Source organism: Zonotrichia leucophrys, chromosome 3 (assembly GCF_028769735.1).
Source record: "Zonotrichia leucophrys gambelii isolate GWCS_2022_RI chromosome 3, RI_Zleu_2.0, whole genome shotgun sequence".
Taxonomy (NCBI): Eukaryota; Metazoa; Chordata; class Aves; order Passeriformes; family Passerellidae; genus Zonotrichia; species Zonotrichia leucophrys.
This window is the reverse complement of record NC_088172.1, coordinates 53,509,331-53,535,758: the sequence shown is the minus strand read 5'-3', so window position 1 is coordinate 53,535,758 and position 26,428 is coordinate 53,509,331. Positions and strand designations below refer to the sequence as shown.

At 38.7% G+C, this 26,428-nt stretch overlaps 1 protein-coding gene across 1 annotated transcript; it reads left to right on the top strand.

Annotated features, from left to right (window-relative positions):
• Positions 1-45: 45 nt before the first annotated feature.
• SERAC1 (serine active site containing 1) lies at positions 46-25,460 on the top strand. Its single transcript, XM_064708228.1, has 17 exons — positions 46-97; positions 2,761-2,852; positions 4,197-4,233; positions 4,546-4,682; positions 5,007-5,096; positions 6,038-6,169; positions 7,694-7,815; positions 9,870-9,998; positions 11,340-11,453; positions 12,743-12,905; positions 15,087-15,237; positions 16,019-16,160; positions 16,939-17,039; positions 19,995-20,092; positions 20,635-20,817; positions 21,173-21,316; positions 23,171-25,460. Exons 2-17 carry the CDS (start codon positions 2,762-2,764, stop codon positions 23,299-23,301), a joined length of 1,965 nt encoding a protein of 654 aa, XP_064564298.1. The 5' UTR covers positions 46-97; position 2,761; the 3' UTR covers positions 23,302-25,460.
• The last annotated feature ends 968 nt before the right edge of the window (positions 25,461-26,428 follow it).

Genomic DNA, 26,428 nt, shown 5'->3' with positions numbered 1-26,428 from the left:
CCCGGCAGCGCCCGCGGATTGGCCGGGGCTGCCGGCGGCGCGATGGCGTCACGCGGCGCGCGGGGCCCGCCGCAGGGAGCGGCGGCGCAGGCGGAAGGTGCGAGCTGCGGCCCGGGTGGGGGGCCCTGGGATGGCGGGCGGCGCTGCGCCGGCGGGCTGGGGCTCAGGGTAACGGGTGCGCTGTTCCTCCCCGTTGGAAAGAGGCACAGAGCCACCCCCTCCTGGCTTCTTGCCCGTTTACGTGTTGCATTGCCTAAAGTTGGGTTTGCGGTGGTGTTTTTGTCTTTTTTTTAACACGCCCCAGCTGCGCAGTCACTGGCGGGTGGGTGGGAACCGCAGCCCGGTGCGGGACGGGGCTCGGAGCTGCCTGGGCGGGCTGTGAAACGGTGCGAAATGGCTCCTTTTGCGTTCTGTTTGTACGTGCCTGAGCGTGAAAAGCCCGGCGAGAGCCGGCAGTGCGCGCTCGCAGCCCCCAGAGCAGCCGGCTGAGGCGGGGCGGCGATCCTGCCCGTTCCTCCGCTCTGGCGGGACCGCGCCGGGGCTCCCCCGCATCGGCAGGACACGGAGCTGCTAGAGAAAGCCTAGAGAAGGGCCACGAAGTCGCTGGGAGGGCTGGAGCACGTCCCTGTGAAAGCAGAGCGAGGAAGTTGGGGCAGCTCAGCCTAGAGAAGAGAAGATTGCATGGAGACCCCACGGCATCCTTGCAGTGTCTGAGGGGTCCTGCAGGGAGGTCAGAGACTGATGAAGTCCTACACTTAATCAGGAACTGTGGTGTAGGACCGGGAGTCATAGGTGCATACGAAAAGGGGAGACATTTAGATTAGATATTATGAAAGAAATCCTTGGCTGTGTGGGTGGTGAGACACTGGAGCAGATTTCTCAGGAAGGTTGTGGATGCCCCAACCTTGGAAGTGTTCAAGGCCAGGCTGGATAAGGCCGTGAGCAGCATGGTCTGGTGAGAGGTTCCCCTGCCCATGGCAGGGGTGGGGTTAGGTGATCTTTAAGGTCCATTCCAGACCCTTAACATTTGATAATTTGATGCTTGCTCCCGGACCTGAACAGGAGCTCCTGGCAGCAGAACAGCGGTGCTCGCTTTGTCCTCCTGTGTTTGCAGTGCATGTTTGAAATCTTAGCAATTGTGGCACCTGCTGTCACTGAACCACGTTTATTTCAGACTGTGGTTAGAGAGAAGAGTAAATGTGAGTGTGGTGATGTTCACAGGGGTCCCAGGACGAGGGAAAAGACGAGAATCTCGACTCCATGTTTCAGAAGGCTGATTTATTATTTTATTATATATATTATATTAAAAGAAAATGATACATTAAAACTATACTAAAAGAATAGAAGAAAGGATTTCATCAGAAGGCTAGAAAGCAATAGAAAGTAATGGAATGATAATAAAATCTTGTGACTGCTCACAGCCTTGACGCAGGTGGCTGTCATTGGTCATCAAGTAAAAACAATTTCACATGCTGGGTAAACAGTTCTCCAAATCACATTCCAAAGCAGCAAAACATGGAGAGGCTGAAGCTTCTCAGCTTCTTAGGAGAAAAGATCCTGACAAAAGTTTTTTCGTAAAATCTCTCTGTGACATGTGAGTACTGTGATTCTGGGAGTAAAGGAGCTGTCATGAGACAAGGAGTTTGGAGGCAGGAGAGGTGTCTCTAGAGGACTGATGGTCAAAGTCTTAAAAGTGTTTCATAGTGTGTTGTACTCTGTTGAAGTGAAAGGATAAACAATGGTGAAATAACAAGTCAAAAAGCAGTCTGCAGGGATTTTGACAGTGCTAGGGTAATGCTTTTGTTTTTCAAAAATCTCCCAAACACAAGCAGGAGAGAAGGGAAAAATCAAAACTTTTGGGGAAATAAGAGAAGAGGGAAGACATGTTAAAGGAAGGACACAAAAAGAGTTCCCTTGTCCAGATGTTGGACACTGAGGATAAAAGTCATATAAACACTTTTCTTGGTTTGCAGAGATTACCTTAAATTCAAGAAGGTAATTGAATTTAATTAGGCTTCCATATTTCAGCATCAGGTTTACACATGTGACATTTTATCATTTTGAGTTAGATGTGATTGTGTCAAATTGAGCTTATTTGACAAGGATTTGATTTGTATTTGAGAGATACTGGTGTGTTTTTACATCCCTATAAACGCATTAACTCAATATTTCAGTTAGTACAATCGCACCAATGCAGACACTAAAATTTCACTTAGTAGATAGGAGTTTCATGTTACTTCTGCACTGTATGCGAAAAATGTTAGTTTTAATGTAGTAGCTCATTAATTCTTGTTAGTCAAAATAAAACTTGCCAACACAATAAATGATGAACTTTTAAAAGGGCTTGGTTACTAAGTTGTATTAAAGCTCGTGTCATACTGAGTAATGTCTTGATGGAGATAGGACCATATCTGGTATTTAGGGAAGAGTGACTTAGAAGTAGGAAAGGAAACTTAGAAGCAGAGAAGTTGATTGGAGATACTTAGTCACTGAAATGAACAGTAACATAATTGATAAAAAAACTGCTTTAAACTTCTCTTATAATTGAAAGTCAGCCCATTATTCAGCCCATAATTTGAGAAATTTATTGAGTTCTTTAGCCAGAGTGCTTTATATGGAGTGAAATGACACAAACATGGTTTATTATGACCTTTCCCATCATGACCTTTGCTGTAAAAAGTCAGGAAAAAAATGCTACAGGATTTCTGCTGTAATTCTCAAATCAATCATCACTTTTTTTCTTTCCCCCTCAATATGCAGAATGTCAGTGGCTGCTTACTGTGTATTTTGCTACAGAAAAATAGGAACTTCTGGTCCAACCACAAAAAAACGCCTACCCTGGTATGACATCAGTAAGTAGAGTTCATTATGTATTGATCTGAAGTGTTAATAAAAAGGAATGACATGACACCATGCTTAATTAAACAATACTGAGGTTTTAAGCCCTTGAATGCTTAGTGATTAAAAGCTTCTGTTTGTTCGTGCTCTCTGCTGCTGACCTTGCTTTGCATGGTGATGTGTAATATGACACCAGCAGATTATCTGGGAACAGATATGAACGCTAGATGAGGGTCTTTCCCTAACTAAATGGGATCTCCTTAAACTATCTTCAATTCCACTTATGTCTGATTTTTTTTGTCATCTCTAGAGCCATGAAATAGTTACATTCATAAACAGTGAATAAAACTTGTTTCTATTATTTCTTTTTCCTTTTTTACTTCAAGCTCTGCTTAGTCTCCGTTTTCTTTGGTGTCTTCAGCATATAATGACAGTTCTTACAGTTCTGAAATTTATTTCTGAGCATTAAAGATAGGATATTTCAATTTCTGCTCTACAGGAAGTATTGCATTTTTTTTCTTTTTCAAACTTCTCTGCCAGTTATTTCTTCAACATGTAGCTGATGCCTCTTGTCTGCATGCAAAATTCTTATGGCCTCACAAAGATGGAAGCTGATAGCAGTGGTTGTGGGGCAAGTCTCCCAATTCATGCTGAGGAAAAGAAATTATTCATGATAGGTGAGATGTGTTACAGTGGGTTTGCTGCTGCTGGTAATGATAAGAGTTTCTCTGGATAGAGATCCTTATATCCAGACAATCAGATGGATTTTGTAGATACAAAGTAGCTGAAATCTGGAAGGAATAATTTTATTTAAAAGGCAAATTGTTGCAAACAGCATGTATTATCTGTTTGCTTTATAGATTAGATTCAATTGAATTATTTTTTTAAATGTATTTACTTATGGAGACGCTGCAGGACTTCTCAAAAACATACATAGTCCTGTGTGTAATAATAGACACTGAAGAAATAGCTGCAACATGTAAGAAAACATTAACTCCTTAAAATGATTTTGAGTTCCAAATCACTGCTAGTGTTACAGGCAGAGAAAGTTCACTGTTGTTTCTGATAGCTGAGCAGTGCATGCAATTGAGAGGTAGCAATATTCAAAGTAAATGGCTCTGGTAGGATACGTGTTTTATCATCTCGCTTAGGAGAGCAGGAAATCTGAATCAAGTTATGTTTTCTCCAGTTGTAAATTTTGGTTAATGATTTCTTGAAAGCTAGAGAGCAATAGAATTTTTTTTAAAGCTTGTTCTTAATGATTTGTATTCTTACTGTCTGATAATCAAATGGTAACTGTGCTTATATTGAGGTGATGCACACAACTTTGTTTGACATTTGGTTTTGATTTTTTCAAGGAAAAGTTGCAAAGGTAACTGGATCACTTATACTAGGGTAAGTTGTAACCAATGAACATATATGTAACTTAAAGATATGGTTAAATTTTAATATGTATATCTTTCAAAAAATGTGATAGTATTAGGGGATGTTAGACATGGTAGAATATAGTCTTGAAGCACAATTTCTGATAGTTATAAGTAATTTCAAGTATTTTATAGCCTTTTCTCCACTTTGCTAAATCAAGATAATCTACAGACTATTATGTATTTTGTCAAATCTCTATGGTTTATGCCAGTGGGATTGCTATTTTTTTTATTATGTTGTTTTAGCTGATATTCATATGCAGCTTTTTTTTTTTCTTTAAAGAGGCTTTGTATTCATTACCTATCAAGTCCTGTCCTTAAATAAGTTACTGAAAATCGATACTCAAGCTCTACATCAAGAAAAACTGAAATCCTATATATACGTACGTACAGCTTCTCTAAGCCCGAGTGAATATCAAGGTAAGATGCATAATTGTTTGAGTTCCAAAAACAGAATTCTAAGAGAGTAGAATGTTTCTGGAGGTCACCCTTATATAACAAGTAAAGTTATATTTCCTGAAATCTGTTACCAAGAAATGTCACCCAATTTATTTTAAGCTGCTGACTGGTTTGGGGTTTTTTTAAGATAGTTCTTTCTATACATAGTTGTCTTTATATCAAATAATTCTCTTTATACAATGTCTATATGTGTATGTGTGTATATTTCTTTTTCCATATCTTTACAAAATGTGAGGTGAAGGAACTGTCTTTCAGACTTCCAGTAATATAAAAATACTCTTGTAGGAATTACATACAGAGCCAGAAAAGAAATCCATAAAGCAGTGAGGAGAATTCTAGAAAAAGAAGCTAAAATCTTCCGGACACCTTTTAGTGGTAGGTATTGAAAGTTGGACTTTATCTATGGTTATTATTTTTTAACAGTAAGAAGCAGGGCAAATAGGAAGTAAAACATTTTTTCTTACAAAGGTAACATGTTCTTTGGTCCTTGAAATAGTGATGATACAGCTTACAATTTCTATATTTATATGGTTTATCAGTCAGTTGTCTATTTTCTGTGTATTAGAACAATTTGTTTTCTTAAAGTAAGTGAAAGTGATGCTTATGAGGATATTTGAGAGTTGTTTTTTTGCTTGTTCCAGAGTGATTTAAAATTTAAGATACCAAGTTAATATTTGATATAATTTTTGTGTAAAAAAGGTGTTTGTGGAATGAAATACTCTCAAAATCTCATTCTAGTAAAGTATGTATGCTTTCTTCAAAATTGACAGTATTAACTGAAAGCAGCACAGTTTTTTGGATCAGTGTTACTGCTTTTTCAAGTAATTTGAAACAAGAATTTCCATTCCTATCAGAAACTCTGCTCCTGAGGCATACTGTCTATTCTCATTTAACTCTCTGTTAAATGATTATAGCAATGTGCATCTCCACTGTCATCTTATGAAATTAATTCTTCAAGGTCAGAGCCTCAAGAGTTACTAATAATTTGCAGCTCCTGCTGGTAATTCTGGTTGGTAAGTGCCAGCCAGGGGTTGTGTCTGTCATGTAGATACATGAAATACCAACTTGGTGTCACTAAAATGAGACAATCTCAACATTTTAGGATCAGCATTTTACTGATGTCATTCTGTCCTTGTTCACTGTACTAATTTAATGTGTACTAATTTAGAGTGTACTAATTTACACTCTAAATTACTGTGAACAAGTAATACTCAAATATTTTAAAACTACATATTTCCATACTCCACTAATAGAAATGTATCTGGTTAAAATCCTCATTAATAATAACTTGAATTTCATTTGTTTCCTGGTCAAAGAACAATTCAGTACCTTTGATGGAGAAGATCATGAGTGTGCCTTATGGCTTCTCTTAAAGAGAACTCAGTCAGAAGACAAAGCAATCCGACTGCAGGCTGTACAAGACCTGGCAAGCAACAGTCACTGGCATGGTAATGTATGCTGATGTAGCCTAATTTGTCCCAAAAGTTCCACAGAGTCTCAGTTAGCTGTTCCAAGTCTGCTGACAGCATGAAGAAAAGCTAGTAGCAGCACGAAGGATAAATATACTCTGAAATTTGGTCTAAAATGTGGGGGAATTATTTACATCTCAAGTAGCTGTTCTTTCCTAATACCCTGAAACACTGAGTGTCTGCAGTGCAGGCATCTCTGTTTCCCCACCACAGGATTGTAACCATTGCTGTGGCACAGAGAGCAGTTCATGCTCTTTAGTTCCTTGGGTTTTCTGTTGGGATTGCTAATGCACTCACAAGTTTTGGCAGTGGTGTTTTTATAAGGCTCTGTAAGAATGAGTTTAAGGTCATTGGTTAAGTTAATAAAAATTGGTTAGGAGCTGATAGGAAGTAATGACAAACCAGAGGTAGAGGGCTGGTACATGCAAGCATTATCTGTAAGACATTTTTTGCCCTAGTTATTTAATAGTAATAAGTTCTCCCTCTTGCTCTAGCAGCAAATATCCTTGAAACCCCAAGTAAAGGGGAGGTGTGTGTATGTGTATTTGTGTTTCCTCCTTTCCCCTCCACCACCAGGCTACATAAACTAGGTGACATTCCATTCTGGATTCTTGTTTCAGTGATTTAGTCAGTTGTGGATCTTTCACTTTTCCAGTGCAATTCCACACCATGGGATTTATCTTGTTTCAAATCGCCTTTTTAAAATTCTAAATAATTTCCACAGGGAATTTACACCAGCAAACTGTGTTTGAAAATATTTCAAAGCTAGGATATACCAAAACTGAGTTTTGTTCTTTGTAGATGAATACTCTTAGGAGGTGATTTCAGAGCACAAGATGTCCAGTATCAGAAATTCAGTGCCTTTTGTTATCTCCCTTTCTCTGTAGTGCTCATTGTTGAAGTATTTGGACATTTCACAAACACTAATTATTCTTGCCAACTGCCTCATGAGGGAAACAGGCTTTTTTTAACCTGATGCTTCAAAACCAAGTCAAAGAAAATTTAGGACTGAAAGTATGTGCTGATTTTTCACAACCAGGACAAAGTGTTAGGCTCCAGTGAGTTCAGTTTGCAGGTATAAATTACCTCCACCAAAGGAAAAGTGTTGCCAATCTATGACTGTGAAAAGTATCTTTTAAATGGCTTGTCAGTTTTGTTCTAAAATTGTATAACAGTAACAGGAATAGAAGGAAATTTTTGTAGAAAAAAGTGTTGATCCACTTCAAGGTTTTATTTTCTTTTCCTTCAGTTTGCCACTGAATTATCAAACTGTCCTATAATGAGCAGTTAGTGCCCAAGTGTATTTCAGCTCAGTGTAGTGCTGGTCTAACATCTGCAGTTTTTAAATTCTGGAATTTATGGTTAGAAAATCAGAAGGTTTTTGTAAGTGAACTGCAGAGAGATAGTTCTTCTTTTCAAGTATATTTGCAAAGTAGATCACGAACTACATTTAAAACAGAAGTATTTAAGGTTATTTTTAACTCTAACATTCTTGTACAACAGATTATCAGTATGCCACAGTTGCTCAAACCTGTGATCAAAGGACTGCTATAGGTTTGGCTCGATCCAAAGATGTTGACCTGCGCTTTTTCCTGCCTCCACCACCATTGCCAAAAATAAAGACTGTAAGTAAAAGAAAAGTGGGTATTAGATGATTCTTACTTGCTTACTTCTTTTTTACTACTTTGGTTGTTAACTTTGTTGAAAGTGAAGTTCTTCTAAAGTAACTGACTAGTAGTAAAACACCAAAATACAAAACTAATACATGATGCACCCTTGGGTATATCCGCATTAGGGAGTGCCATGATGGAAAGAAATAAGGTTGGAAGTATTGATCAATTATTATTCTTAGACTGTTATCCACATGATATATTTACAAGCAGTGAAGTCTGAGCCACTTACCAGTCTGACAGACACACTGCTTGTCTCTATCCAGTAGGCAGTGTGAAGAAATCCTCCTGGATTGCCTTGTTGACACTGACAGAATCCTACACAGGAGCAGAGCGTGCTCCTGGAGGCCTTTGCCTCCTCAGTAGTACTTGGTGCTCTACTGTAGGCCCACCTCTTCACTGCCAGCTTTTGGGTACCAGCAGATCCTTATTGGATACATTTGGCCTTGCTTTATTTTTAAGTTAAAAATCAGCTTAACACATTTTAAATGTGTGTATATGTTATATATATGATGGTCTGAGAAGTCATGTCATCAGCTTCTTCAATAAACAGAACTGACATGTGAAGTATAATATACAAGGTGTTTTGGAATGCTAATAGAATGAAGAGAGGCAGAAGGCCCTGTCAGAAAATACCTGTGTATCTTAACCAACAGAACTCTGAATATCAGCTTTGATTGGGTGTGATAGTCTCAGTTTTTGCTTTCTTGCCTTTGTAACATCATGTGATAGTGGATCTCTACCTGCTAGTCCTTAAATACTAGGTTGCACCAGTATATGGTTGTGGATATATTTTTACAGCAGTGTGATTGCTAGGTGATTGAAGCTAAGAGTTGCCAATCTGCTGCTCAGGAAGTTGAAGCAAATCATTGTGGCAACTCTACACAATTAAGTCTCCATCTCTGATTTTATCAAAGAATTAGAATAACGGCAAGTTCAATGATGGTGAGCAAATGAAATTACTTTGTGGCATCTGTCAATATATGAATTGTTATACTGATACTTATATTAATTTTTCAGACCAAACTTTAAAAGAAATGTCTTCATTTTTTACTAATAATTTATACACTAATTTTAATGTTGCAGTACCAAAAGTACAGCATCACAAGTTGGTGGATGAGGAAGGTGATTGTCCCACTCTGCTCTGCACTGGTGTGGCCTCCCCTTGAGCACTGTGTACAGTTTTGGGCACTGCAGTATAAAAAAGATATTGGACTATTAGAGAGTGTCCAAAGGAGGACAGCAAAGATGGTGGATGGCCTGGAGGAGGCCACATGAGGAGTGGCTGAGGTCACTTGCCTGTTGAGCCTGGAGGAGACTGAGGGGAGACCACTGCAGTCACAACTTCCTTGTGAGGGAAGCTGAGAGGCAGACACTGATCTCTTCACTCTGGTGACCAGTGACAGGAGCTGAGGGAATGGCCTGAAGCTCTGTCAGGGGAGCTTTAGGTTGGATATCAGGATAAGTTTTTCACCCAGAGGATGGTTGAGCACTGGAACAAGCTGCCCAGGGAAGTGGTCATGGCCCCAAGCCTGACAGAACTCAAGCAGTTTTGGGCAATGCTCCCAGGTACATGGTGTGATTCTTGGGGTGGTCTTGTGCAGGACCAGGAGCTGGACTTCTGTGATCCTTGTGGGTCACTTGCAACTCTGAGTATTTTATGATTCTATGAAAATTTCTATTACTTAAGGATGAACTTTTAAGATTCCTCTGGCAAGAGGAATTGGTTTTTCTTTTGGTCTTTGGAACCATCAGGATAATGTCACCAAAATATGAAATGTAAAGCTTGCTTTTTATCATTTATTTGGTGATTTTGTAATTATCAGTTTCTAAAGTCTTTACTGATAAAACTATTAAACTGAAGTTGCAGAGCACTTAAGTCCAAGGTTCAGATTTTATGGCCTCATTAGTATGGCTGATTCCATTATTTCAGATATTCCTCTCTTCTGCATTTTGCTTCATGCTTTGAACAAAATAACCTAAAAGCTGTTCATGCTTACTTCTCACAGGATGATCCCATAGAAGATGAACTTCGTTTGTTGTTGGTGTCTTTACCTCAGACTGGTCTTGATCCGTGTGTCCAGTACTTCACATCTCTTGCATTACGGGAAAGTAGCCAGACTCTTGCTGCACAAATGGTGAGTTCCCATCTGCAGAACAGAACTGTTTGGGTTCTGTGTGCCTGCAGAGCTCGAAGATATAAATCTTTTTCTGTACTTTTTATCATTGTAAGAGGAAGAGAAGTACAGATGCTTTGTGAGTGTAGAACATGAGCAAAATCTCTTCTAAATACAGTCTGTCTGCTTGAAAGCTTGTTTATATTTCCCAGCTGTGCTAGTTGAAAGGTGTAGTTAAGGATTATATCTTACAAGCCTTCCCATTAAGCAGACATTTCAACACTCTGTCCAAAACATTCCTTCCCCTTATAGTGCTCATAAAATGATTTTTCACATTTCATCTTACTGTTATTTGAATGTTCTTTTACTGATGAGATTATTAAACCTCCCTTAAGTCTCTAGTAAAATGGTAGGTTATTAGCACACCTTAAATAGTAAACTCTGTTACATCACTTGGAAGTGCCTCTTTGAAATAGGTCCCCCAAATCAGAACTGCAGCAGTCTATGGTCTCTTTGGACCTGGATCCAGGAATTCTTCAACTGTGTCTGTACAGCAACTTCCTAAGTGGCTTTAGGAATGTCATTTAAAGTGCCATTATTGTTTAAAAATTTTATTTATGTCAGTTTCATCCACTCTCTCTTGTGAATTTTACTTTTTGTTTGTGTAACTTCCTTAATCAGTGATTTTTATTTTTTAAAAGATGCAATAACAAAAATGAATGTCATTTTAATAACAATGCTTGTCAGTCTTCGTTTAGAGTTTCCAGAGTGCAATACCTCCTTATTTTCTATGACAGAGTTATGTGTGCTATTTTTACACTATCACTCCTTTACTGTTTTCACAGCCAGAGCTCGTGCTACAAAGGGAGCTTTGGTAAGACATCACACTTGGAAGTATTTTGATTTTTATCGAGGTTATGTTGGTCTTTCTGCTGCGTGATGGAGAGACTGGTCTTCTGAGGCTGTGCCACATATTGAAGACCTTTCTTCCTCCTCTTCTAAGTTTTGCAAGTCTAGAGTTACGCTGATTCTTGCTTTTTTATGCTTAGGCAAATGATCTTAAAAGATGACATTCATTAACAAAATGAAAATAATACATTTTTCCCCTTTATTGTGTGTTTTGAAGTTAATAGAGTAAGGAAACCACACTGAAAATGTAGTTAATATTTCCAGTTTAAAAAAGTAAATACTTTTATGATGTACTGTTGTGTAATTTGTACATTTTGAGAAGTGCATGCATGCTGTGCACTCTTTAAAGCAATTTCTATAGATCATTACACACTTAACATTCTAGATTAGAAATCCTTTTTTTTAATGTAGCCATTTGAAATGTGTTACTATTTTTATGGTTTTTCATTTCAGGGAGGCTTATGGTGTTTTGGAGGAAATGGACTTCCATATTGTGAGACATTGAGTATAGTCCCTTCAGAGACAGTGGAACTCTTTTGCTTGCAGGCTTTAGTACAGCATTCTAAGGTAATTTGTCTTCAAATTGTAACTGAAAAGCCACATTTATAGACATTCCTCTCTAATGCACTCTCATGTATTGGGAAGGAGTTGCCATTTCCTTGTCTGCTACCCCTTTCTCCTTCTGTAAGAATGTTTAAACAACTGAGGTGGGTGTGAAATGAGCACTTTCCTGTAACATGGTGGGGTTTTTTTCACTTGGAGAAGTATCTGTAAGTTTTGTTGTTGTTTCTCATTCACCCTTACAAATTCCCCTGTACTATAAAAGTATGTGTCTTTGAAAAGGTAAAAGGGCAGCTCTGAGGATGTAATGCCTAGTTTTCACAAAGCAAAATAGTGTCATGAATTCACTCTAATTAGAAACCAGAACAGAATGCAGACCTTACCCATACACAAAGGTATTCTTTGGGCTAAATATTGCACAGCAAACAGCTAATAATACAGTGGTCTTCCCAGGACCAGTCTGCTTTTGCACGCACAGATGAGGAGTATAGAAGACATTTTGTAACAGTGTTGCATCTTGTTTCCTATTGCTACATTTTTCTATGTACACTTAATTGTTCAGAAGCCTAGAATGCTGAAAAACAGTGTTGAGAACACCAGATGGTTACTGATAGTTGGGATGGATAAAGTGCAGCTTCCTAGTATTCTTTTCACATCTTCCACATACATAGAAATTCTGACTTAGTCTAGAATTTGTTACATTTGAGATTTTCAGTTTAAGCAAGGTGTGTGTACTCATTCCAAATGCCTGTTTGAAAGCCACAGGCTTGAGGCTATCAGCAGTTCCAAAGCTACCATGCATATTCATCTGGACTAAATTGTTTGTCTTAGGATCAGTAATGATAGCAGTACTATTTGGAATGTAAAAAAGTCTTTTTCATTTTGAAGAGAAGGAATTATAATGATTGCATTTTGGGTGATGGACAAGTGGCTCTGGTTGAGATAGTGCTTTAGCAAATACAGACAATTGACCTGTTCAGACTCTCGAACTTGAGTTGAAATTTGATCATGCCAAGTGGAGACCATTTCATCTCCCTCAGACATGAAGAAGGGTAGGGAGTTAATACCTGAGATTTTCAAGTTGTCAATTCATAGGAATTATGCATGTTGCATATTAAAACCTTTATTTCCACTTCAAATATGGCATAATAAATTCTAGATTAATCTAATTTCTATGCAACAAGGGGTGTGTTATACCTACTTCTTAAAACTCTCTAATTTATGAATTAACAGTGTCTAAAAAGCTTTTTGCAGAATGTCTATTTATTGTCACTGCATTTACTTTGTCATGCCAGATTTCCTCTCACTGTGATAAAATTGAAGCTAAAGGAGGCCTCCAGCTGCTGCAGAGGATATACCAGCTCCGTAAAGATTCAGCAAAGATCCAGAGGAACATAATCCGCATTATTGGGAACATGGCTTTGGATGAACATCTGCACTCATCCATAGTACGTGCAGGTAAAAGGAAAGCTGTCTCAGTGGTAGATTTCTACTCCAAAAGTTTCAGATAAATAAAGAAAAGAAATAAATAGAAAATGTCAGTATGCAATTCTGTAAATCCAAGCTGATGTTTGATGTTAGTTACAGTGTGCATTTTTACACAAAGGAGAAGTAGCAAAGGCATGGGAAAAGATGGTGAGGGTGATTAAAAATTTGCAATGGCTGTGATATGAAGAACAAATAACTAGACTAAGACACTTAGCATGGAAAAAGCAACTGGAAGAGAATATGATAGAGATTTATAAAATTCTCTTCACTGGCATAGAGAAGGCAAAGAGGGAATGGTCATCTGCTGTTTGTTGTAATGCAAGACCAAAGATTCTTGTACATTAAATTATAAAAAGAGAGAACAAATAAATAGTAGTTTCCATATATTGCATGACCAAAATAAAACTTGCCGCAAAACATGGTAGTTGAAGACTCACACAGCTTCAAAGAGTGATGAGGCAAATTCATGAAATGAAAAATCCATAAAGTTCTACAAATGGAAACAAAGTTGACTGCTGAAAATCTGAAGGTATAGACTAGAATCAGAATTGTGTAATTGTCCTTTTGTATTCTTATTCTTATATTGGCCTGCAGCTTCCATACTGCTCACTTCTGAAGAAAGGCAGCTGGACATAAAGGCTTTTGTCCCGGGCTCTGGCACAATTCTTAAATCCTAATGATTGATGAAACCATACATGTAGAAGAAGAGATTGAAGCAGGAGTGTAGCAGCTCTCTGGGACAGAGCTCTCGGTACAAAAGGAATTTTAGCCAGTGAATCAAACTCCAGAGATGAGCAGTTGGATACTACCAGTCCATAGTTGATAAAGCTTCTCTTTTATTGCTGGATGATGCATAAGAAGAAAGAACCTCTAAGGCTCTTTTTCTTGCCAAAACTGCTGGCACAGGAAGAAGAAAAACAGTAATGCACTGTGTAGTAGCTGTGATGGGATATCTGGGAGTAGAGCACTTACTTTTGATTCTGAACAGTTATTTTTGACTCTTCATCTTGACTGAGAAATGCAAAACCAGAGACCAAGCTAGTTTTAGTCAGACTATCTTCCATTGTGTTTGGAGAACTGAAAGTAGACTTCAGATAGTATTCTTCTTAAGTACAACTTTCACAGTGGTCAGCATGTATTCTGCTTAGAAACATAATTTAAATACATTATTCTTAAAAAAGAATACAGTCCTCAAAGGTCCTAGTAGTTTTGTTAGTTTAAGGCAAAACTCGAATGTCAGTTTGTTCTTTTTCTCAGTTTACAGTGAATGGTTTTGAATTAGCAGCTTACTGACTATACTAGTAACAACATAATGTAATGGTTTTGAAACAATGCTCATGAAGTAAATTCCCAGGTTTTATTTATGGACTTGACTATAATCTAACTGATTTATAGGCTGTTTTTGCTAGCAGCAACAAGATTTATCAGGATTTTAAAGAAACGTGTGCATATGCATTTAAAAATATTCCTTTACATTTCTCAGTAGTCTGTGATAATTCCCTTCCATGTTTGAGAAAATTTTACACCTTAGGTGGAGTATCATAAAGTGTTTGTAAGCCATACTATCTTTGACTTAAAATTGTATTGAGAATTGTATCCAATTTGTCTTATGTTTCTAATGTATAAATAGTATACAAATTTTAGAATAGTGAAGATATTTTAATCACATAGAGAGTTTTTCTTATGCTGGATTTTAGAATTAGAAATTATTGTACTTTCACAGTAAGCACCAAATTTTTTTACCTGCCATTGCTTCTGTAGGTTGTTTTCTATACCTTTCTTATGCTTTAAGCTTCATTGTCTCCATCTTCCTGGCATTTTAGCTGCAAAAAGAGATCTGAGATCTGTTCTTGCTACAGCTATACTGACCTGCTGATACAGTTTCTTTTTCTTCTGAGAAAGGGGTTCTTCTTCAGATCATAAAATGAACAGTAGTAAAATACATCTGAATTTTAAATTTAGGAGATTCCACTTAGCTAGCCTTGACTTTCCTGAGGTAAAGAGTAGATTGAAATAATTTATTTTGACGTTGCCATTCTTAAGTTTTAACATCTATTTTCAGATGTATGATTTGATGGTTGATGTTTCTGAATTCTGTTGTTCAGATGATGTTTCTGTTAGTTGACCTGGCCCTTCCTTTTCTCAATGTAGGTTGGGTTTCTGTTCTTGCTGAAGTAATGAAATCCCCATACATCATTCAGTCTTCTCATGCATCCAGAGCTTTGGCTAATCTAGACAGGGACATGGTGAAAGAAAAATATGCAGATGGTGTTTATGTCTTACATCCACAATATCGTAGCAGGTAAAGTAGAAGGAGTCATTGTACATGCTGTACTTGGAGTTACTTGTTCTGCTGTTCTGTTACAAAACTTTGGAAGAGTTGACATCAGAGTGCTGCTGTACTGATGTTACCTTGCTACTCCTGTTCTTTGGTGGGTTGAAAGGACTGAATTTAGATCCTCAAGTGGAAGAAGAGTAAAAGGGTCTGGAGCAGTCCCTAGGTGTGGACAGAGTATTACTGTCATGCATGGAAAATCTGAGCACAGCACATGAAATCAATTGCTGCTTTGTGTGGGTTGCAACTGTTTAACCTTTGCACTTTTTCTTGGTGCCTTGTAATTATTCTACTGGCAGCAGCACATGTTGGCCTAAGTTGCAGTAAATTTTCATCCTCAGTAACAGTGGTTGTGAGTCTGGGACTGAAGCAGTCTGGGTGTCAGTGGTAACTGTTCCCTGGGTCATTGGTGTTACTCTGGTTACAGTGAAGATCTAATGTGATGATAAGGCTGGAGATACCAAGCCACATGAACAGTGGCTGGCAGGAAAGGTGTTTTTCATTATAAAGAATTATGATTTATGATATGGATACTTTCCATGCCTCATTTTATATCTTTCTTCTGTGTGGTTCCCTAATTTTTGTTTTTATCTGAGTATGCTCTTTGAAATATCATGAAATGTTGTCTGTAAGGTAAGAAGTCACGTCATGTTAAAAAAAGCATTTTGGCATCCCTTAGGTTAAAAGTTTCAATTTGCTAAAAGGACAGGTACCACATATCTCTTACAATTTCCTTTTGCTTGATCAGCCAGCCTGTCAGAGCAGACATCCTCTTTGTTCATGGGCTTTTGGGAGCAGCATTTAAAACCTGGCGGCAGCAGGACATGGACCGGCATTTGGATAGAAAAGCCTCAGAAGGGGAGGAGGAATACACTCAGTGCTGGCCAAAGGTAAAAAAACAGTAACATTTTCACATGTGGCTGCTGCTTGCTGATTCAGGAGAGCTGTCCCGAGCATCTAGAAGGACACTGTCTGGCAGATGTCTTTTTCTCATTCAATTGCTTGTAGTTTGTTATACAAGTGGCAGTTTCCAAGTTCCTGATTATAAGTTTTTGTTAATGACTTGTTTGTTGTTCTTGCAAGGAAAAATCCCTGCTAAGTTTTATGTTCTCAGCATCATTCACATGCTACTGAAAGAGGAGGCAATGGCTGCTTTCCTTATGCTCTGTCTTATTTATTTTTCTTTTTTTAATGGAACATTATTGCTGAGGAAGATTTATAGAATAACATTTTAAATTAAGTTGCCTTTCTTACCTAGGTGTCTGCGTACCTTACTTTGTGCAGATTGCTACTTGAGTATTGTTGGTGAATAAGTAATTACTGCTCCAAGCAAACACACTGGTATAGCCACTAAAAGTGTCTTTGTGAAACTTGATCAGTCCTGTTGGTAATCTTAGTAACTCGTTTCACCCAGGAGAGGGAGCCAGGAATGCACGAGTTAGAGATGAATCTCCATTCTTTGCCTGCTTTGTGCCTCAGAAACAATCTAGAATTCACCAGCATGTGATAAAAGAATGACAATCCAGATGTAACATATATTTGGGGATTAACTGAAGAGCAAAAGTCTTTCTTGATATTGTCCCCATAGTAACATCTTTTCTCCATTGCTTTCAAGAATTTAAGTACATCAATTATAAGCTCCTTTCGTTTTACTTTTCTTTAATTTAGACATGGCTTGCTTCAGACTGCCCTTCCCTTAGGATCATATCTGTGGAGTATGACACCCATTTGAGTGACTGGAAAGCAAAATGTCCTGTTGAGGCTCAAAGGTAAGAAATGCAGCATCTGCAGTTTGGAGGCAGGGCCAGGACATAGACCTGTAAAGCTGATCCTTGGGATCACCGACTCTTAAAGAGTCAATTTAACTTTTCCTGTTGCTTTGAAAAATCAGATTACAAAAAATATTAAGTATAGTCATGGTATGCTGAAGTTTTTAGCCTCATGGATAGCTACATGTGGCAATTTCGTGAATTTTTAGTCTGTTTTGCTTCATATTAAGGGTGACACTAAATGATGCTATTAGTTAATGAAAGTGCAACTTTATCTCTTAAGAGGTGTCTTTTTTAAAGTGACACAATAATGCTTCATAAGCACAGCAAAAAAATCACTGTACTGTGGCTTTATACTCCTGATAAAATGAAGCATATATTTTCACAGAATCATTTAGGTTGGAAAAGACCCTTCAGATGATCAAGTACAATCATTAACCCAGCAGTGCCAAGGCCACCACAAAACAGTGTTCCTAAGTGCCACATCCACATGCCTTTCAAAAGCTTCAAGGAATGGGGAGTCAAGCACTTGTGGGAAGCCTGTTTCAGAGCATCACAACCCTTTTGATGAAGAAATTTTTCTTTGTATCCAACCTAAACATTCCCTGTTATCTCTTGTCCCTGTCACTGTTCCCTGGAAGAAGAGGCCGACCCCCCTGCCCAGCTACAGCTTCCTTTCAGGGGGCTGTAGAGAGTGGTAAGGGCCTCCCTGGGCCTCCTTTTCTCCAGGCTAATCCCTCCCTCAGCCTCTCCTCATAGGAACTGTGCTCCAGACCCTTCCGTGGCTCCATTGCCCTTCTCTGGACCTGATGTAGCCTCAACGTCTTTGCTGTAGTGAGAGGCCCAAAACTGAACACAGGACTGGAGGTGCTGCCTCACCAACCCTTCCCTAGTCCTGCTGGCCACACTATTTCTGGTACAAACATACTGTTATTCAAAAAATGTTACTTTGATGATAAAATACAATAACTGTATCTGATTCAATCAGAGTGTAATTGTCCTTGCTAGAGGAATGCTGCTTTTACTGACCTTGAACAGGGTAGGTCAGAGGAAGATGCTACCTCCAAACATCTTGAAAAATAAGAACACTTTGAGCCTGCAAAGATTTTTTTTGTCTTGAATAGAATTTGGTTATTAGGTTCAGTGATCTTTAAATCAGAATGCTTCAAACATTTATGCAGATATTTAGGCATGTAACCAGTACTGTAAATTCAACTTGTGTACTGCAGCAGGGGCAGGTGCACGGCTGCTTACAGGTTAAGAATCTGAAAATTAATGGAGTTTTTTTGTGCAGGGAAAAGAAAGAAAATTCAACATGTATAATAGACTGGGAACTTGGTACTTGTTCATTCCCTCCTCTCTCTGGCTATATGAAAGATCAATGCAATTATTGCATTAAGGAAAATGTGTAAGCAGGGAGAAAATGAGGAACACAAGACTGTTAATGTGCCTATTTGAAATTAGGCAGAAAAATTACAGTAAGGAGCACGTAGGTGGTTACCTGTGCAGGTCCAAGAAGACTGGAATTGGCTTTAAATTGCACCAGGGGAGGTTCAGATTGGGTATTAGGAAGAAATTCTTCACTGAAAGCATCGTCAAGCCCTGGAAGAGGTTGCCCAGGGAAGTGATTGAGTCCCAGTCCTTGAAGATAATATAAAGACAGGCAGATAAGGCTCTTAGGGACATGGGTTTGTGGTGGACTTGGCTGTCTTTGGGCTGGGACTCCATGATCTTGCAGGTCTTTTAAATGTAAATGATTTTATGATTCTAAGAAAACTCTCCTTATGTCTGTCTGGAGCAAGTATGTTAAAAGCAATAAACATATATTTCCTTTTTCTTTCCCAAAGATAACGTCTTTTTCATTTCAAAATGGAAAATTACATTACTAGCTATTTATGATCACCCAACCATAATATTTGATAATTTTATGTGGTTAATAATAAATGAAAGATATTGAAGATATTTTTAACTAGCAGGAACAATGAGGTTGCAGTAGAAAAACAACCTTAGGTTTGGTCTTAAATGTACAGTCTCATTCACTGTTTCAGAAGTGCATTTTTGTCTCTGCTAGCCTAGAGCGTACTGTTCATCTGAAAAAGCACATTTGATTATTCTTTTCATATGTGTTATAAAGCAATTTCTAGTGAGAATGCTGAGACCAATAGAGATGAAGTGAATTATTTTGCACAGTGGTTGCCCCCATATCCTGATGTTTTCATTACCCAAGGACCTTCTGTGTTTGATTCTTGTTACACTGCAAGGAGCAAAGTAAAGTGCAAGTGTTGCACTTTCAGGCTTGGATTGGGCATTGGCATTGGTTTTGTTTTGGTTCTACCGCAGATTCATTTTCAAACTTTAATGTGTAGCTTATCCTTTCCAGAGCTCAGTCTTCTTGTTTATAAAATGGAGATTGTTGTGTTTTCATACTATTCCAGTAGAAAGCATTTGGAGATTGTCTGGCAAGTGTAACTGACATTGGTTGTGATTTTTAAATGTATTGGTTGATCATGCACTTAGTTTTTAAATTTCTGTGCATTGCTCCACATTTTGAGCAAAATGTGTGTGAGATTTGTTCATGGTGCAGGGTGTGAAGTTCATTATGTGTTGATGTTGCTTTCACAGAATAACAACTGTTTTGCTACAATGTGTATAATGAAACTATTTAAAACTCTATAAAACAACTTGTCAAGAAAACAGAAATGTTTGCTGAGCAAAATTAAAGTAAGACTTCCTAGCAAGAGCAAGAAACTGAATTTAGTTCAATTCCCATTGTCCTTGTGAAGCGATCCTTAGAAAAGTTCTTGGCCTTTTTCAATGTAGAAACAATAATGAAATAATTAATATTTGTTTACCTAATTCACTTTCATAAATGTGCAGCACTAAAATTCATTGTGTTTTAACGTTACATTTAACATGTCATGCTCCATGGTGCCTGTGTTTGTTTTCTCTGTGCAGGGAGTCCATTGCTTTCAGGAGCAGTGAGCTGCTTGACAAGCTCAAAGCTGCTGGGATTGGAGACAGACCTCTGGTGTGGGTATCCCATAGCATGGGTGGTAAGCGTGTTGCCTGTTTGGTATAAAGCATTTATTTGCATTAAAGGTTTCAGAATAAGCCATTAACCAAATTCAGGTAGAACTGCAGTTATTCAGAATAGTTTATTTAAAAAATTGGCGAAGACTTAAAAATGAAAAAACAGATTTCTATTTTCTTAATGCATTATATTTAATAGCATATACATTTTGAAAGGATTGTTGTTGCTGTTTGTTCTTACTGTGTTGATTTAAAAACTCAATGAGTTGAAATTCATGTAAATGGAAATCCAGAGGCAAAATTTTCTCCATGATCAGGCATATAGTAAATGTCATTAGCAACACATAACAGAAATCAAATTTGGATTTGCATCATTCATTGACATTTTATATTGATGCCTCCTCAAGCGTGATTTGGGTTTTTTTCAAGTTAATCTTACATATTTGACAATCTAAGGACCAATCAACCAAGGCAAGAATATGGTTAGTTGTCTCATGGTTAATATAGCATGGTCATTATTTCCCAGTGATTTAAATCCCTGCATTAATTCAGCTTCTGTTGCCAGGTCTTCTAGTCAAAAAGATGCTGGTGGATGCTTCCAAGAATCCAGAAATGGATAAAATTGTAAACAACACCAGAGGAATCATATTTTATAGCGTACCTCACCATGGTTCCCAGCTGGCTGAATATTCCATAAATGCCAGATATCTCCTCTTCCCATCTGTGGAGGTTAAGGAGCTCAGCAAGGGTATGTTCACTTTGCTACCATCGAGCCACAGGAACTCTGCTAAGCTGTTCTTGGTGCTTTGGGTTTTTTCATTGTGCTGTCAGAGAAAGCTGGGGAAAAACAACAAACCTCCTTTTTATGTTTTGGGTTGTGTGTTGAATTATTGCAAGCAATTCTGAGTAGTTTTCATTTGATTGCAGTGGTGAGGGGAAAAGGGGGAGTCAGAAGAAATTATTGCATATGCTAGTTGGAAAAAGGGATTACAAACAAAATGCTACACCTTTTACTGTCATAATATAATAAAAACATCTCTCATTCTTGCCAGAAGAATGCTGTAATCTTATAACACTGTAAAAATTATGTTGCTCTTTCTCAGATTCTCCTGCCCTTAAAGAGCTGAATGATGACTTCTTGTCTTTTGCCAAAGACAAGAAATTTTCAGTGCTGAGTTTTGCAGAAACCCTACCCACACACATAGGCAGCATGTTAAAACTGCATGTTGTACCTGTAGAGTCTGCAGGTAAGTGAGAAATACCCATTTAATTTATTTAATTTGATATCTGTTGATGTAAGCATCAATAACGAGAAAAGGTTATAAATATTATGGTAAAAATGTAGAAAAATAAGGCTAGTACAGTATGTGGGGTTTTGTTTAAACTTTTGACTGCTGAGATCAGAAGCAGCTATGTTTAGATCTTAAAATAACAGTTGTTTGTTTTGATTTTCTGAAATCAGAATAACATCTGTTAAAAAAGCAGGGTAGACCCTGGTCTGATGTAGGAGTCCTTTCATTTGGAATTGTGATTAGTTGTGGTTTATCTTGGAATAGGTAGGCTGCATAGTGTTTCAGATGCTTCTGTAAACTCCAGCTATTTTCTCCTTTAAAAAACTAAGAAAGAAAATTAGTCAACTGCTAATGGAAGGAAAAAGTCACAAAGCTGGTATTCAGTGTTAAGAATCCTTTACCTTCCACATCTCGTGAACTCCAGCAATAGAGTTTGCCTCCTGAAGAGTTCCCTCCATCTTTGTGCCTTTTTTAGGAGAAGGGGAAACCAGACACGTTTTTCCCTTGCTTTTGTTTATGTGTGTTCAGCTTAGAAAACTGTTTTAAGTCTTATATTTTCAGTCTTTCTTTTGCACTGCCCGAGGTAACTGTAAGGCCAGAAGCCACTGCTTTGTTAGGTTTTAGATCAGGCTTTCCACCAGCTAATCCACAAGCTTGAGTGCAGGGTTAGGTGCTCTGGGAAAGGTGGGCTGTGCATCCCTGTTTATCTGAGTCACTATTTAGCAGGTTTTTGTAGCAGATCCTCTTGAGGAGCAATGCTTTGCAAAATTGTTGCTGATGCAGTCTTATTGCCAAGGACTGAAAAACCGAACCTTTTTTTGTTATTATTTAACAAAATAAGGTTAAAAAGAGGGCTGAATAACAGAACCCCAGTGAGTGCTGTGCACTTGTAATTTTGTAGCATGTCTCCTCTTCTAGGGGTGACACCTAGTGACACATGAGGGCTCTGGAGCACCTTTAGAGGGCACATGGCAGGTCTGTAGCAGGCCACTCTGTTCCAAACACAGGCTGATGGGTAAACAGCTCCCTGTTTTCTTGCAGGTCTGCTTGGGCACATGAAAGCAGAGCTTCATCCTGCTCTGGTGTAATTTTACATGGTTTGAGATACAGAAGTCAAAGCAAAATGGAGGATTTCTCTTGGTGATGAGTGAATAGACAATAAACTAGAATGTGGCAGTCACTGCATCCTAACTGGAAAGTTAGTGGTGATGGCTGTCAAGAAAGAATAAATTTTGTACTGTAGTGTGCCCAAAATCAGCTGAAAATGGAATATTTGTACTCTACAATTAAGCAATGTAAATATTTCATTTATCTGGAAATGTGCATAGTGATTGGCAGCATATTTCAGGTTCATTGTAGTCCAGATTTTCACATCCATGTCAGTTTGTGTAAGGAATATGGGCAATTGGTGGTGATCAGGTTCAGGTTACCATGCATTAAACTACATCCCTGATCACATCAATGCTTAAACCTCAGTTACGACTGTGCTATCAGTAAAATGAAGTTTTGTTTCAGCAAAGTTGTCTGTATGGAGAAATTTACATTTGTGTATTTCATAAAAAAGAGAGTAGAACTCTGACCTAATGGTGTCTCCTGTGCCAGTGTGGGTTTTGTGGCAGCACAGAGCTCTGTCAGGCCATAACTGTGTGTACTGATGCTTTTAGCACATGAAAAAATAATGACGGACAAAGAGTTTTACTGAAGATAGGAGAAGTTGTTTTTGAGAGAGAAGTTGCTAATGCAAGATGTTCTTTTCACTCTAGGTTGTCTTATGAACTTGATTTTCTTTTTTTTTTTTCCCTTTTCCAGACATAGGAATTGGAGACCTTATTCCAGTGGATGTTAATCATCTAAATATTTGCAAGCCTAAGAAGAAGGATGCTTTCCTGTATCAGCGTACACTGAAGTTCATTCAGGATGTTTTAGCCCCAGAACTGTGAGACTAAGTTTTGCCATCCTTTTCTGCTTGTGTCCTGTGTTTGGTGTAACACAGAAACTTCTAACATTTGTTAGGGGATCTGCAGAATTACAAGGGTGCTGTGTCAATAGTATCTGCTGCTGAATAATTTCTTGTATATCTTGAACTTTAGGCACCTGACCAATTTCTTTTTCAAAATACATTCAAAACAAATACAAACTTGGCAAAAAGAAAGTGTGTGCCCAGGGTATCTTCTTTTAGCAAAAAAAAAAAACCAACCTAAGCTTGCTTTGAAAGCAGGTAAATATACACCTGGGATAAAGTCTTATAGACAGGATTAGAAGCAATTTAATGAGGTGGTTATTTGCTGTGTCAAAGGGGAGAAGCAGCATGTGGCTGCTGCAAAGTTTTGGTTTACTGTCCATGTTAGGGTAGCCTGACTGGAGCCTGAAAAATTAGTATTCACGTGAATTAAGGTAGCACTTTGGCCTAGTGACCCAATTTTAGGAGGTTTTGTCATTTGCCTTTTCTTTTAATACATCAGCCAGATAGGTCAGCAGACACAGCATCTGTTTTTCTGCATGAGAAAGAGACAGGTTGGTAGCTTGCCTTGCTTAGAAAATTGTGGTTGTTTTAATGAAAATAATAAAAAAAAAGAAATGTTCACCTTGTACATTTCCCTCCTAACCTTAGCAACTTGTGAGACTGCTTTCCTTAGGACTGTGTGTGTCTGGTCAGACAGGGCAGTTCTGTGCTTGTTCACATTGAGGGTGTGTTTGATGAGCTCAGCTCTTCTTCTTTGCTCTTGGGAGACTCCAAGAAGTTGGTACAGTCAAATCCCTGGCTCGTGTTACTCATACAGAAACTTTTCTGTAGCTGATTTAAAGAAGAGCATTGAAAATGCTCAGGTGGAGCACAACAGATGTAGGCCCTGACAAAAAAGCTGATCTTACAGTTTGGAGCTGAGGTAGAAAAAGGTAAAGCAGGAAGAAAATCAGGTGATTTTAAGGCCTCACTGGAAATTACCACAAATGTTTTGGTTTCCTGGGGCCTGAATGTGTCTGCTGGTGTAGATACAGAGAAAACCAGCAGTGTCTTATTTGAGTTTATGTTTGTTTATGTTTAGGATATCCTAACAGTACTGATGAGAAATCAGTATTTTTAGATGAAAAAATGGCCGTGCACAGTCACTTTTTTGAAGTCTTAAATAATTTGCACTGTGGCTAAAAGCAGCCTCATGTTATTGTGGTCTCTTTAGTCCCTTTCTTTACACCTGCATCCCTCTCTGAAAACAAACATGGGCTGTGTAGAGCTGTACTGCCTTTGCTGACCATTTGTTAAATGAGGTCTGTATTGATGACAGGCTTGAGGTGTCTCCTCATGCCACTCCTGTGAGATGGATCCAGTATTGGTGTCCTTCAAATGATGGCTCTGAAAGCTGCCGAGGATGTGGGGTGCACCTTGCAGTTCTGCATGGGCTCGGTGCTGTGGGCACTGCAGTCCTGCCAGGTCCTGAGGGCAGCCCAGGAGGACACTGCAGCTCAAAATACACTTGAATTTATAGACTTGAATACAGCTTTACACTGGAAATTGAGGGAACTGCAAAGTACAATTCACAAGAGCAGTACAGAGACTGTACAGCACTACACTGGCAAAAAGAGCATTTCCCCCCCTGAGAGGTAGGTAAGAACACTGCATGGCAGTATTTTGTATAGAAAATGTAACAGAGATGTCATTATTCCTGAAGAGATCTATATTTTTTACACTGGTTTAGACTTCAGAGTGTAAATATACTAGTACACTTTGTATGCACAGAATAGAGTATGTGGAATTCATGGTGAATAGACAAGGCTTCTAATAACTGAATGCTTGTTTCATGTGACAAATCTATTAGTTTTAGTAGACTCCTTTGGCTTAAACAGATTCAGATCAGTGACTTAAAACATTAATCTTAGCAAATGCATCTATGTTTTATAACTGGAATTCTTAAGGCAATGTTCTCCTTTTTGTAACTGTATTTATATATGTGTAACTTCTAAAACTAAAACTGGTGGGGGGTTGCTGGGTTTGGGGGTTTGGATTTTATTTTTTTGGAATATACTAATGAAATGTGATTTAAAAATGTCTTGGATATGTCACAAAGTGTATTAAAGGTTAATGATCTGCCAGCTGAATACTCTGGACCATGTTCTTTTTTGCTAAAGATCTGCATATCTTTTAGTGCTTGTCTTGTGCTGGGAGAATGCAACATTACCCTTTGCTTGGGTAGGAGGCACAGTGCTGGGGGTGGCTGGTCTGGCACGTTTTGCCAAACTGAGCAGTTTGTCAGTTGTGCTTTGGATTTTGCAGCAGTGTCTTCTAAAGTGTGTACAGACATCAGTTTGAGGGCCAGCAGCTCTGTGGCTGAGCATTCATGTCCGCTTCCCATCAGGAATTGGATGCTTTTATGCTTCCTGGTGCCACATGAATTGAGAGTAGTGTCTTTGTGTAAATTCTCAGGTCTCAAAGTACTCTTAATGCCATCCAGTGGCTCAGCTGCAGGTGTGGCAGGCAGGTTGTGTGTGAGTTGTCTGAGGAGATGATGTTTCATCTGCATTGTGGCATCCAAGAGGAAATGGTAAGATGGGAAGGGAAGGCTAAAAGGGGTTGGTCATTCCTCTTGCTCTTGCTGTCCAGCAGTCTGGTATAACTGTTGGTGTTTCTAGCAGTAGCAGCAACCAAGTATTCAATTGCTGTGATTACAGTGCTGTGAACTGGCTTCTGCTGAGATTTGTGCTTTCTGATGCAAAAAGATGATGAGAAGTTTTCCATCTGGTGAAAATCCCAATTCTGGATGAAAAGGGAAAAGCAAAAATGTTGTTTTGTCAGAGTGAAAATTCTGACCAATGTTTTGGTTCTCTTTCTTTTGTTTGTTTCAGCGATAACCTCCCTAAAAAAGCTGAGTCAGGCAGTTGCTTTACCAGGGAGAGCCACTTACCCACCCCAAACACGACTGCAGCAGAGCCACCAGGGTGCCTGCTGCACCCTGAAGCTGCAGGACTGCAGCCATGGGCAAGCTCACGTGTGGTGTCTTGCCAAAGCCTCACATACTGAAGGCAGACCCTTGTAGACTTGTGTCTGGTAAACCACACCTGGCTTCACAGCTGCCA